Source organism: Lipotes vexillifer, unplaced genomic scaffold (assembly GCF_000442215.2).
Source record: "Lipotes vexillifer unplaced genomic scaffold, Lipotes_vexillifer_v1.1 scaffold858, whole genome shotgun sequence".
NCBI lineage: Eukaryota > Metazoa > Chordata > Mammalia > Artiodactyla > Lipotidae > Lipotes > Lipotes vexillifer.
The window spans coordinates 84,054-97,022 of record NW_006788467.1 but is presented as its reverse complement, the minus strand read 5'-3'; the positions used below and the strand labels follow the sequence as shown (position 1 = coordinate 97,022).

The 12,969-nt window shown below is 42.7% G+C and overlaps 1 protein-coding gene across 1 annotated transcript in view; it reads right to left on the bottom strand.

The window, feature by feature from the left end:
• Window positions 1–12,969, bottom strand: part of PTGFRN (prostaglandin F2 receptor inhibitor) — a 90,097-nt gene that overhangs the window by 23,022 nt on the left and 54,106 nt on the right. The window contains exons 6-7 of the mRNA XM_007461629.1: window positions 10,786–11,211; window positions 7,626–8,045 (exon numbers count right to left, since the gene is read on the bottom strand). Coding sequence (XP_007461691.1) covers window positions 7,626–8,045; window positions 10,786–11,211 — 846 coding nt within the window. The remainder of the gene's footprint in view (window positions 1–7,625; window positions 8,046–10,785; window positions 11,212–12,969) is intronic.

The following is a 12,969-nucleotide window of genomic DNA, read 5'->3' as shown; positions in this document are numbered from 1 at the left end:
CACAAAAACTTGTACACAAATGTTCATAGCAGCATTACTCATAATAGTCAAGAACTGGAAACACTCAAATGTCCATTAGCTGATGAAAGGATAAATAAAATGTGGTATATCCACACAATGGAATATTATTCAGTCATAAAAATGATGTGCTAATGAGAATTTATTTTGCGTTAAATGCTACAGTACAAAAAGAAGGGGATATGTGGTTTTTTGGTGTTTGAAGAATTTATTTTGCATTAAATGCTACAGTACAAAAAGAAGGGGATATGTGGTTTTCTGGTGTTTGATTTTCTTAAAAAACAGTAAGTAGTATTTGTAGTTGTGAGTTACATAGGTTTATGCAGAGAGAGCACAGTTTGCTATAGCCACCAAAAAAAAAAGAAAACAAAATTGTCTTGCCAACACATCCCAAGCACTTTGGGATTCCTAAACTTATTTTCTGATATAGAAAATATGATATTTACTGGCATTTTTTTTTTGCACTGCTCAAGACAAAAATGGCATTAAGTAAAAGTTACATGTAAATTTGATTCGCAGGTACTTTAAAACTTAAAAGCTGCAACTGAAAGAAAAGGTCCCCAATATTCAAATAATTATATTTTCTTTTTCTGACTACATTATGGAGTTTATACCTCATTTATTTCATATATGTTTTCTTTAAAGCACTGTTCCCTTTGACATTAAAAGTTTTCATTGTACTACATTTTTCATGTAACACCAAATCCAGGACTGCATTTTACAGTGCTTTTTCCCTCACACTGCTGCTTAAAAAAACAGCTAGCATTGTGAATTTACAACATGTCAAAGATGACACAGAAACTACATTTATTTTTGTTCTTTTTAAAACGCTGTGAGCAACATTTATCAAGACATTGTGTTAAATTACTGGCATTCTCTAGGTACTAAATAAAAGGCTGCAACTCTCTAACATTAAAAAATATATGTATATATACATATGCATATATATAACAAAAAATTAAAAATAAATTTAAAAAAAGAATGAAGTATTGATACATGTGGCAACATGGATGACTCTTGAAAACATCATGCTAAAGTGAAAAACGATGGGATGCAGCAAAAGCAGTTCTAAGAGGGAAGTTTACAGCAATACAATCCTACCTCAAGAAACAAGAAACATCTCAAATAAACAATCTAACCTTACACCTGAAGCAATTAGAGAAAGAAGAACAAAAAAACCCCGGGCTTCCCTGGTGGCGCAGTTGTTGAGAGTACACCTGTCGATGTGGGGGACACAGGATCGTGCCCCGGTCCAGGAAGATCCCACATGCCGCCGAGCAGCTAGGCCCATGAGCCATGGCCACTGAGCCTGCGCGTCCAGAGCCTGTGCTCCACAGCAGGAGAGGCCACAACAGTGAGAGGCCCGCGTACCACAAAAAAAAACACAAAAAACAAAAAACCCAAAGTTAGCAGAAGGAAAGAAATCATAAAGATCAGATCAGAAATAAATGAAAAAGAAATGAAGGAAATGATAGCAAAGATCAATAAAACTAAAAGCTGGTTCTTTGAGAAGATAAACAAAATTGATAAACCATTAGTCAGACTTATCAAGAAAAAAAGGGAGAAAACTCAAATCAATAGAATTAGAAATGAAAAAGGAGAAGTAACAACTCACACTGCAGAAATACAAAGGATCATGAGAGATTACTACAAACAACTATATGCCAATAAAATGGACAACCTGGAAGAAAGGGACAAATTCTTAGAAAAGCACAACCTTCCCAGACTGAACCAGGGAGAAATAGAAAATATAAATAGACCAATCACAAGCACTGAAGTTGAAACTGTGATTAAAAATCTTCCAACAAGGGCTTCGCTGGTGGCGCAGTGGTTGAGAGTCCGCCTGCCAATGCAGGGGACATGGGTTTGTTCCCCGGTCCGGGAGGATCTCACATGCCGCGGAGCGGCTGGGCCCATGAGCCATGGCCGCTGAGCCTGTGCGTCTGGAGCCTGTACTCCACAATGGGAGAGGCCACAACAGTGAGAGGCCCGCGTACTGCAAAAAAAAAAAAAAAAAATCTTCCAACAAATAAAAGCCCAGGACCAGATGGCTTCACAGGCGAATTCTATCAAACATTTAGAGAAGAGCTAACATCTACCCTTTTCAAACTCTTCCAAAATATAGCAGAGGGAGGAACACTCCCAAACTCATTCTACGAGACCACCATCACCCTGATACCAAAACCAGACAAAGACGTCACAGAGAAAGAAAACTACAGGCCAATATCACTGATGAACACAGATGCAAAAATCCTCAACAAAATACTAGCAAACAGAATCCAACAGCACATTAAAAGGATCATACACCATGATCAAGTTAGGTTTATCCCAGGAATGCAAGGTTTCTTCAATATACGCAAATCAATCAATGTGATAAACCATAGTAACAAACTGAAGGAGGAAAACCATATGATCATCTCAATAGATGCAGAAAAAGCTTTTGACAAAATTCAACACCCATTTATGATAAAAAAACCCTCCAGTGAGTTGGCACAGAGGGAACTTACCTCAACATAATAAAGGCCATATATGAGAAACCCACAGCTAACATCGCTCTCAATGGTGAAAAGTTGAAACCATTTCCTCTAAGATCAGGAACAAGACAAGGTTGTCCACTCTCACCACTATCTGAAATTTTTCTTGTTTCTTGATGTAGGCTTGTATTGTTATAAACTTCTCTCTTAGAACCGCTTTTGCTGCATCCCATAGGTTTTGGATTGTCGTGTTTTCATTGTCATTTGTCTCTAAGTATTTTGTGATTTTCTCTTTGATTTCTTCAGTGATCTCTTGCTTATTTAGTAACGCACTGTTTAGCTTCCATGTGTTTGTGTTTTTTACATTTTTTTCCCTGTAACTGATTTCTAATCTCATAGCATTGTGGTCTGAAAAGATGCTTGATACGATTTCAATTTTCTTAAATTTACTGAGGCTTGATTTGTGACCCAAGATGTGATCTATCCTGGAGAATGTTCCATGTGCACTTGAGAACAAAGTGTAATCTGCTGTTTTGGGATGGAATGTCCTATAAATATCAACTAAATCTGGTCTATTGTGTCATTTAAAGTTTCTGTTTCCTTATTTATTTTCATTTCGTCTGATCTGTCCATTGGTGTAAGTGAGGTATTAAAGTCCCCCACTATTATTGTGTTACTGTCAATTTCCCTTTTATAGCTGTTAGCAGTTGCCTTGTGTACTGAGGTACTCCTATGTTGGGAGCGTATATATTTATAATGCTATATCTTCTTGGATTGATACCTTGATCATTATGTAGTATCCTTCCTTATCTCTTGTAACATTCTTTATTTTGAAGTCTATTTTATCTGATATGAGTGTTGCTACTCCAGCTTTCTTTTGATTTCCATTTACATGAAATATCTTTTTCCATCCCCTCACTTTCAGTCTGAATGTGTCCCTAGGTCTGAAGTGGGCCTCTTGTAGACAGTATATATATGGGTCTTGTTTCTGTATCCATTCAGCGAGCCTCTGTCTTTTGGTTGGAGCATTTAACCATTCATATTTAAGGTAATTATCGATATGTATGTTCCTATTCCCATTTTCTTAATTGTTATGGGTTTGTTTTTGTAGGTCTTTTACTTCTCTTGTGTTTCCCACTTAGAGAAGTTCCTTTAGCATTTGTTGTAGAGCTGGTTTGGTGGTGCTGAATTCTCTTAGCTTTTGCTTGTCTGTAAAGCTTTTGATTTCTCCATCGAATCTGAATGAGATCCTTGCTGCCTAGAGTAATCTTGGTTGTAGGTTCTTCCCTTTCATCACTTTAAATATGTCATGCCACTCCCTTCTGGTTTGTAGAGTTTCTGCTGAGAAATCAGCTGTTAACCTTATGGGAGTTCCCTTGTATGTTATTTGTCGTTTTTCCCTTGCTGCTTTCAATACTTTTTCTTTGTCTTTAGTTTTTGCCAGTTTGATTACTATGTGTCTTGGCATGTTTCTCCTTGGGTTTATCCTGTATGGGACTCTCTGTGCTTGCTGGACTTGGGTGGCTATTTCCTTTCCCATGTTAGGGAACTTTTCGACTATAATCTCTTCAAATATTTTCTTGGTCCTTTCTCTCTCTCTTCTCCTTCTGGGACCCCTATAATGCGAATGTTGCTGTGTTTAATGTTGTTCCAGAGGTCTCTTAGGCTGTCTACATTTCCTTCCATTCTTTTTTCTTTATTCTGTTGCACAGCAGTGAATTCCACCATTCTGTCTTCCAGGTCATTTATCCGTTCTTCTGCCTCAGTTATTCTGCTATTGATTCCTTCTAGTGTAGTTTTCATTTCAGTTTTTGTATTGTTCATCTCTGTTTGTTTGTTCTTTAATTCTTCTAGGTCTTTGTTAAACATTTCTTGCACCTTCTCGATCTCTGCCTCCATTCTTTTTCCGAGGTACTGCATCAGCTTCACTATCATTATTCTGAATTCTTTTTCTTTTTCTCCACTTCATTTAGTTGTTTTTCTGGGGATTTATCTTGTTCCTTCATCTGGTACATAGCACTCTGCCTTTTCATCTTGTCTATCTTTCTGTGAATGTGGTTTTTGTTCCACAGGCTGCAGGATTGTAGTTCTTCTTGCTTCTGCTGTCTGCCCTCTGGTGGATGAGGCTATCTCCACTCTCACCCCTATTATTCAGCATAGTTTTGGAAGTTTTAGCCACAACAATCAGAGAAGAAAAAGAAATAAATGGAATCCAAATCGGAAAAGAAGAAGTAAAGCTGTCACTGTTTGCAGATGACATGATACTATACATAGAGAATCCTAAAGATGCTACAAGAAAACTACTAGAGCTAATCAATGAATTTGGTAAAGTAGCAGGATACAAAATTAATGCACAGAAATCTCTTGCATTCCTATACATTAATGATGAAAAATCTGAAAGAGAGATTAAGGAAACACTCTCATTTACCACTGCAACAAAATGAATAAAATACCTAGGAATAAACTTACCTAAGGAGACAAAAGACCTATATGCAGAAAACTATAAGACACTGACGAAAGAAATTAAAGATGATACAAACACATGGAGAGATACACCATGTTCTTGGATCGGAAGAATCAACATTGTGAAAATGACTATACTACCCAAAGCAATCTACAGATTCAATGCAATCCCTATCAAACTACCAATGGCATTTTTCACAGAACTACAACAAAAAATTTCACAATTTGTACAGAAACACAAAAGACCCCGAATAGCCAAAGCAATGTTGAGAAAGAAAAACAGAGCTGGAGGAATCAGGCTCCCAGACTTCAGACTATACGACAAAGCTACAGTAATCAAGACAATATGGTACTGGCACAAAACCAGAAATATAGATCAACAGAACAGGATAGAAAGCCCAGAGGTAAACCCACGCACATATGGTCACCTTATTATTTTTTTTTTTTTGCGGTACGCGGGCCTCTCACTGTTGTGGCCTCTCCCGTTGCAGAGCACAGGCTCCACATGCACAGGCTCAGAGGCCATGGCTCACGGGCCCAGCTGCTCCGCGGCATGTGGGATCTTCCCGGACTGGGGCACAAACCCGTGTCCCCTGCATCGGCAGGCGGACTCTCAACCACTGCGCCACCAGGGAAGCCCTGGTCACCTTATTTTTGATAAAGCAGGCAAGAATATACAATGGAGAAAAGACAGCCTCTTCAATAAGTGGTGCTGGGAAACTGGACAGCTACATATTAAAGAATGAAATTAGAACACTCCCTAACACCATACACAAAAATAAACTCAAAATGGATTAAACACTAAATGTAAGGCCAGAAACTATCAAACCCTTAGAGGAAAACATAGGCAGAACACTCTTTGACATAAATCACAGCATGATCCTTTTTGACCCACCTCCTAGAGAAATGGAAATAAAAACAAAAATAAACAAATTGGACCTAATGAAACTTCAAAGCTTTTGCACAGCAAAGGAAAACATAAACAAGACCAAAAGACAACCCTCAGAATGGGAGAAAATATTTGCAAAGGAAGCAACTGACAAAGGATTAATCTCCAAAATTTACAAGCAGCTCATGCAGCTCAACATCTAAAAAACAAACAACCCAATCAAAAAATGGACAGAAGACCTAAATAGACATTTCTCCAAAGAAGATATACAGATTGCCAACAAACATATGAAAGGATGCTCAACATCACTAATCATTAGAGAAATGCAAATCAAAACTACAATGAGGTATCACCTCACACCGGTCAGTGTGGCCAACATCAAAACATCTAAAAACAATAAATGCTGGAGAGGGTGTGGAGAAAAGGGAACCCTCCTGCACCGTTGGTGGGAATGTAAATTGATACAGCCACTACGGAGAACACTATGGAGGTTCCTTAAAAAACTAAAAATAGGGCTTCCCTGGTGGCGCAGTGGTTGAGAGTCCGCCTGCCGATCCAGAGGACACGGGTTCGTGCCCCGGTCCGGGAAGATCCCACATGCCGCGGAGCGACTGGGCCCGTGAGCCATGGCCACTGAGCCTGCGCGTCTGGAGCCTGTGCTCCGCAACGGGAGAGGCCACAGCGGTGAGAGGCCCGCATACCGTAAAAAAAAAAACCTAAAAATAGAACTACCATACGACCCAGCAATCCCTCTACTCGGCATACACCCTGAGAAAACCATAATTCAAAAAGAGTCATGTACCACAATGTTCACTGCAGCTCTAAATACAATAGCCAGGACATGGAAGCAACCTAAATGTCCATCGACAGATGAATGGATAAAGACGACGTGGCACATATATACAATGGATTATGACTCAGCCATAAAAAGAAATGAAACTGAGTTATTTGTAGTGAGGTGGATGGACCTAGAGACTATCATACAGAGTGAAGTAAGTCAGAAGGAGTAAAAGAAATACCATATGCTAACACATACATATGGAATCTAAAAAAAATAACCTAGGGACAGGTCAGGAATAAAGACGGAGACGTAGAGAATGGACTCTAGGACACGGGGAGGGGGAAGGGAGAGCTGGGATGAAGTGAGAGAGTGGCATGGACATATATACACTACCAAATGTAAAATAGCTAGCTAGTGGGAAGCAGCTGCATGGCACAGGGAGATCAGCTCGGTGCTTTGTGACCACCTAGAGGGGTGGGATAGGGAGGGTGGGAGGGAGACGCAAGAGGGAGGGGATATGGGGATATATGTATATGTATAGCTGATTCACTTTGTTATAAAGGAGAAACTAACACACCATTGTAAAGCAGTTATACTCCAATAAACATGTTAAAAAAAATAAAAAATAAAGTGAGAAAAGCCAGACACAAAGGTTACATATTACATTCCATTTACATGAAATGTCCAGAATATGCAAGTTTATAGAGACAGACAGGAGATTAGTGGTTGCCAGGGGGTAGGAGGTTGGGGAGCTAAAGGGTGTCAGCTAAGGGTGCAGGTTTCTATTGGTTGTAATGAAAATGTTCTACAATTAACTGTGGTGATGGTTGCACAACTCTGTGTATATACTGAAAACCACTGAACTATATATTTAAATGGATAAATTGTATGGCATGTGAATTATATTTCAATAAAATTGTTTAAAAACATGAAGCCATTGGATCAAAACCCTAGGGTCCCTTCCAGCTCAGTCTAGGATTCAACAGGGTTCCCTGCTCACCTGAGGTTTGGAAGTCTATCTCAATAGGATTGGAGAGACTGGTTGCTGCTTCTCGCCACAGGCTGCCCCTAACAGGAGACCAGGCTGTCACCATGCAGCGGTACAGCCCTGCATCCGAGACCTGAGTCTGGTACATTCGATAGCGAAATTCATCTTCCTGCACTTTCTCTAACACAACTCCATCCACCCGCGATGCATCTGTCCAGTTCTCCAGCTTCACCACAGAATCCTGGTCCAGGGAGATGATGTACTTGGTTTCGTTAGGACTGGAGAGGTCCCCAACAGGCTTCTCAGCCATGATGAGAACTGAGTAGCGTGGCGATTTAATATTTTTGGAAGACACTTTGCAAGTCATCTCAAATGTATTTCCGGCAGCAAAGAAAGGCTTGGGCTGCCTTGCCTTCACCACAAGCACGGAATCTGCAATGAAGTACCAGAAAGACATGATTTCTAACAGGATTTTTAGGTAAATGGATATGCATCTGAAAGCACAATGTCAGGGAAATAGGAATTTATTTGCAAATTGCCGCACAGTAGCGTTTAAGAAAATCTGGAAACTCAGAAAAGAAATCACGTGTGTCAGTAAGCAGGCTGAAATCCACCACGCTGGAAGAGGCAGAGTAGTCTGATTCGATTTAATGGGTGTGAGGGAACAGGGGATGGATGGGTGAGAATTTGTTTTTAAGGATTTTCAAGTCCTTGAGAAGTTTCACCCAGAGCGAGGATTTGGGAAGCTGCTGGTGCCCCCAAGGATGTGAGGGAGAACTCGCTTCTAGTGAACTGGGGAAGACAGGGCTCTGGGCAATGCCATTTGCCTCTCCCCTCTGAGGCTCCACTGGGTGCAGGGAAAGTACACTTAGCTTAACCAGCCTGCTTGGAAGAGCAGAGCAAGGGAACAATGGGTTCTCTCTGTTTCATCATATGATGGTAACATTATAAAACAGATTATTACTAAAGTGACTGGAGCTTACACTTGTAGATCCAGTCATTTCCACAGAGATGCTATTTTAACATTTTGAACCAGTGTCCAGGGCTACTAACTTAAAGTGTGTGACTCCCTGCCTCTCTGTCAAAAAAAAAATAATCCCTAAACATATACACATTAGAATTCATCTGTATTATAATAGCTCTGTGTCAGGCACTTGGAAGGTACTTAAATATTTGTTGAACGGATGGTGAATGAATTAAACACAACTCTTTTATCCTTTAATGAGATAATTCTGTAACCCATCTGGTACCAAACAAAATTTTTATGTTGGGGTTATTTTGGGAATAGTTGTTCCACCAAACCTATCAGGAGGACATGTATGTTACGGGGTCTCTCCAGAACCACTGATACCTGAGGTTCCACTGAGCCATTCACATTCTTTCTTGGAGTTTAAATTTGTGAGATTAGAAGAGATCACTAAAGGTTAAACAAAAAGAAAAGTACAAGGACTATGTACTCAGGCATCTAATGTCCGAGGATCAGGAAAATGAACAGAAATCAGCAAAGGAGGCTGAGAAGAAGACTTACGAGGCTGGAGAAAAGCCCAGAGCGTAGAGTGTCCCACAAGCCAAGGAAAAACCAAAGTATTTCCAAGAAGAGGGAATGATCAGCTGTGTTAAGTTCTGCTAAGTCAAGTAAGATGATTAACAACTGGACTTTGCAATATGTCAATCACTAGTCATCTTAACAGCTGGGGCAAAAGCCAGATTAGAGCAGATTAGAGAATAGAAAGAAAATAGAGACACTGAGGACAAACAAATCAAATCCTTTGGCTATCAGAAGTGAGATGTCTAGTGCAGGGTGTGAGCTTGGGAGTGAATAACCAAATAGGACAGAGGTCATAATGACTAGAAAGGAGGACAAGGGACTGAGAATGAAAGGTTTCTCAACCTTAGATGCACCTGGGAACCACCTTGGGAGCATCTGACGATTCCAATGCCCAGATTACACGGAACCTCAGGCCAATTAAGACAGAACCTCTTGTGGGACTCAAGCATCAGTATTTTTTTAAAGCTCCTCAGGTGATTCCAACGTGCAGCCAAATGTGACCCAGCGCCCATGTGGATAGTTAAACAATCAAGACAGGAGGAAAACTGGAGAGTGGCTGCGAGACAAAACTGAGCATCTTCAAAGTATGCGTGAGGAGGACCCAGGAGTTGACAGGTGACGGCAATGAGAGGAGGTGGAATGATCTGATGACAGGAGATCTGAAGTTGGATGTTTTTAGGGAGGAGGGAAAAGAGCCTGGAGGCTGCAGTGAGGGACGAGGAGGGCACCTGACTCATCTAGGCCCGGTTACACTGTGGGAAGAAAACACCACCACTCAGGAAGGCTCCAGGGGAAATGGTGTCCTTGGGGAGAGCGAGGTGGGTCATGTTTACTGTGAGGAAGAGATAGGACTATTCAGAGATAAGGTCAGGAAGCAGGAGATTTTGCCAAGCTCTAGAGGGCCCTGTTTGGGGTTTGGGGATTTCAGAGGCATGGCAATGAGGCGACAGAAGCATGTGGTGGGCTGTACGGTGCTTCACATCCGGGGCACGAAGGAGGACCCGGGAGGCCTGGCCTTCCTGCAGTGACGGACTAGACCAGGGATAAAAGACCAGGGATAAAAGACTCGACAAGTCTGACATCCCAAGGCACACAGGGCTCTGAGCATTCGGGAGGATACACATCTTTGAAAGAAACTGTTTCCCTTAAGTTCTTGTCAGCTCTCCCCAGCAACACTCTCTCTGAATGAGTGGCTGACCGCTCCGGGGCAGGTGCAGTGGCCTGGGGCTGCCCGCTCATTCTGGGGCATCTGAAATGTGCCTGCATCCAGCAGGAACTCATGGACCTGGATACACTCTCAAAGGCGTGTGCGAAGTTTGGCTTCAGATCACCCAGCGGGACCATAGTGTCGATGGCATACCCCAGGCACCCTGTGAGCTCCTGCAAGATGATCTCCTACCACCGACCAAGCCCCAGCCCTCTTGTTGGACTTACCCTTCTCAACGTCATCATCGTAAAGGGGTTCGTGCTGAGGATAAGAGGCACAGTCACTGGAGTGTGAATTTCTTGGATCCCTAGTATAAATGGAAACCTGCAGAGTGACTGTGCATCTGAAAATGCCCAGTGGGATGACTTAAGCCAAAACAAAACAAAAATGTTCATGAACAAGAAGGAAGTGCCTACCTTCTGATGCCCAAAATATGCTGACAGGTTTGGAGAAGACGTCCTTGCTCCTCACCCAGCTGTTGTTACGCTGTTTGGTCCAGGCAGACACAACACAGTAATAACTGCCCCTGTCTTCCTCTGTAGTCCTTTGGATTCGGAAATTGAACGTGTCTGTACGCTCCTTAGAAAAAATGAAGTCTCCGTCCTGGGCCCGTTGCTTGCTCCTCTCTCCATACTTCAGCGTCCAGTCCCCGTTCATGACTGCGAGGAGCTCGCTGGCCACCACGTCATCGCTGCGCCGGTTCACCCTGTAGTACCAGGACACCGTGAAACGGACACTCGCCTCGGTGCTCTCCACATCCACTATCCGGCATTCCAGCTCGGTGAGGTCGTCTGAGAACTCAGGGACCTTAGAAGCATTCAGGTACACCTGATAGTCTGGTTCTGAAAGAGAGAGAGGGGCCAGGATTAAAAAGAAAAAAAAAAAATCAAATCAGACAGAGCAATTTACCAAGAATTAGCAAAAGGGATAAGATAAGCACTATTGTTGTCCTGACAATTAAATGCCCATTCTATTAGCTACAGTGATAGAAACGGAAGTCTTCCTGTTGTATGGGAAGGATCCTCTGAGAGTTTGTTATTGCAAAACTTGCATAACACTGTCCCCACTGTCCCCCCTCAAGAAAACCTCCCAAGGCCAGAAGCCAAATGTCCCCACTCAGAGCCTTGATCTTTCCAGAGGGTGAGGCCAGCTGTTAGTTTCCCCAGGAAGTTGGAGTCTTCTGAGAAGAATCTCTTAAGAAGTTTGGTGTCCATGCTCTACCAAGACGTACTCTGGCATGCCAAGCAGTGCCCAGAGACCTCCAAAGCCCCCACTGGCACAGCACTGGAAAACCCAACCTCAGAGTACATTCTAGCTCTTGAGGTCAGTCAACCCACCGTGTCGCGGGTTCCTGCCATCCTTGGCTCTGACCCAAAGGCAAGGCCCTCAGGTCATCATTCCTCCTGTGGACGGCCATCCTCCAACTCCCCAGACGGTATTTTTTTCACCGACACACGTAACTCTCCCATTCAATTCTGCCAACCTTGAAGGCAGCTCACTGTGATCCTGGCTCTAGTAAAGCCCGCTCACTATGACCATCCTGCGTCCTACCAGGCACAAATTCTGATGAGGGAGGGAGGGAAGCCAGTGGGTGGTCTCCTAGTGTCCCCGCTGCCGCTGTCTCAGTGCTGTTATTTTTCACTTGTACAGAACCCCTCCTCCCGTGAGGTTCACTGTTTGCATTTAATCCACTTCTGCAACTCCACATTTCAAAGCCTCCCAGGAACTGGTCTGAGGACCCCCTTCATTGCTTCCTTTCCTCTACCCATACCTCCTCTGCATGTCACATCTAATTATCCGAAGTTCTCCAGTCACTGCAGTCTTGCACCACCGGGTGACCTGTTAGCGGTGGCCTCTCCTCTTGACTGCCCTGCAAACTTGCTCTCATTCTTCAGCGTCACCTCCTCTGTGCTCCCTTCCTGGACACCCTTTCTCTGTGTTCCCATAAACCGTGTAGGTACTGTTGTAAAGCAGTTATTACTCCTTGCTTGAAGGTCTTGTCCCTAAGGTTCAAACATACAGCCGTGTATAGAGTACTCACTCAACAAATGTTTGCTGCCTTGATACTAAGACTTCTGGAAAAAGCTACATTCTTCTCCTGTAGTGCTTTGCCTGCTAGGAGACAAATGATTCTACCTAAACAGAACTTTCCATTTGCCAACACTGTATTCACATCACCTCCATCAAACAGTTTAGTTTTATTTAACGTTGCTTTTATTTATGACTCATATAAATTATAAACTGCTGAGGTCAAGGAACTGTTGTTTTGTGATTTATACTTCTAAGGAAATGTATAACATCATGACTTCCCCAAGAATGACTCAGTGGCCAGGAAATGGAAAGAACTCAAAATCCTAATTCCCTCAAATGTCACCTTCAAAAGCATTTAATTGCAAGTGAGCCTAGACCCTGTTCCATAAAAAGTTGAACCAGGGCTTCTCTGGTGGCGCAGTGGTTGAGAGTCCGCCTGCCGATGCAAGGCCCGGTCCGGGAAGATCCCACATGCCGCGGAGCGGCTGGGGCCCGGAGCCATGGCCGCTGGGCCTGCGCGTCCGGAGCCTGTGCTCCGCAACGGGAGAGGCCACACAGTGAGAGGCCCG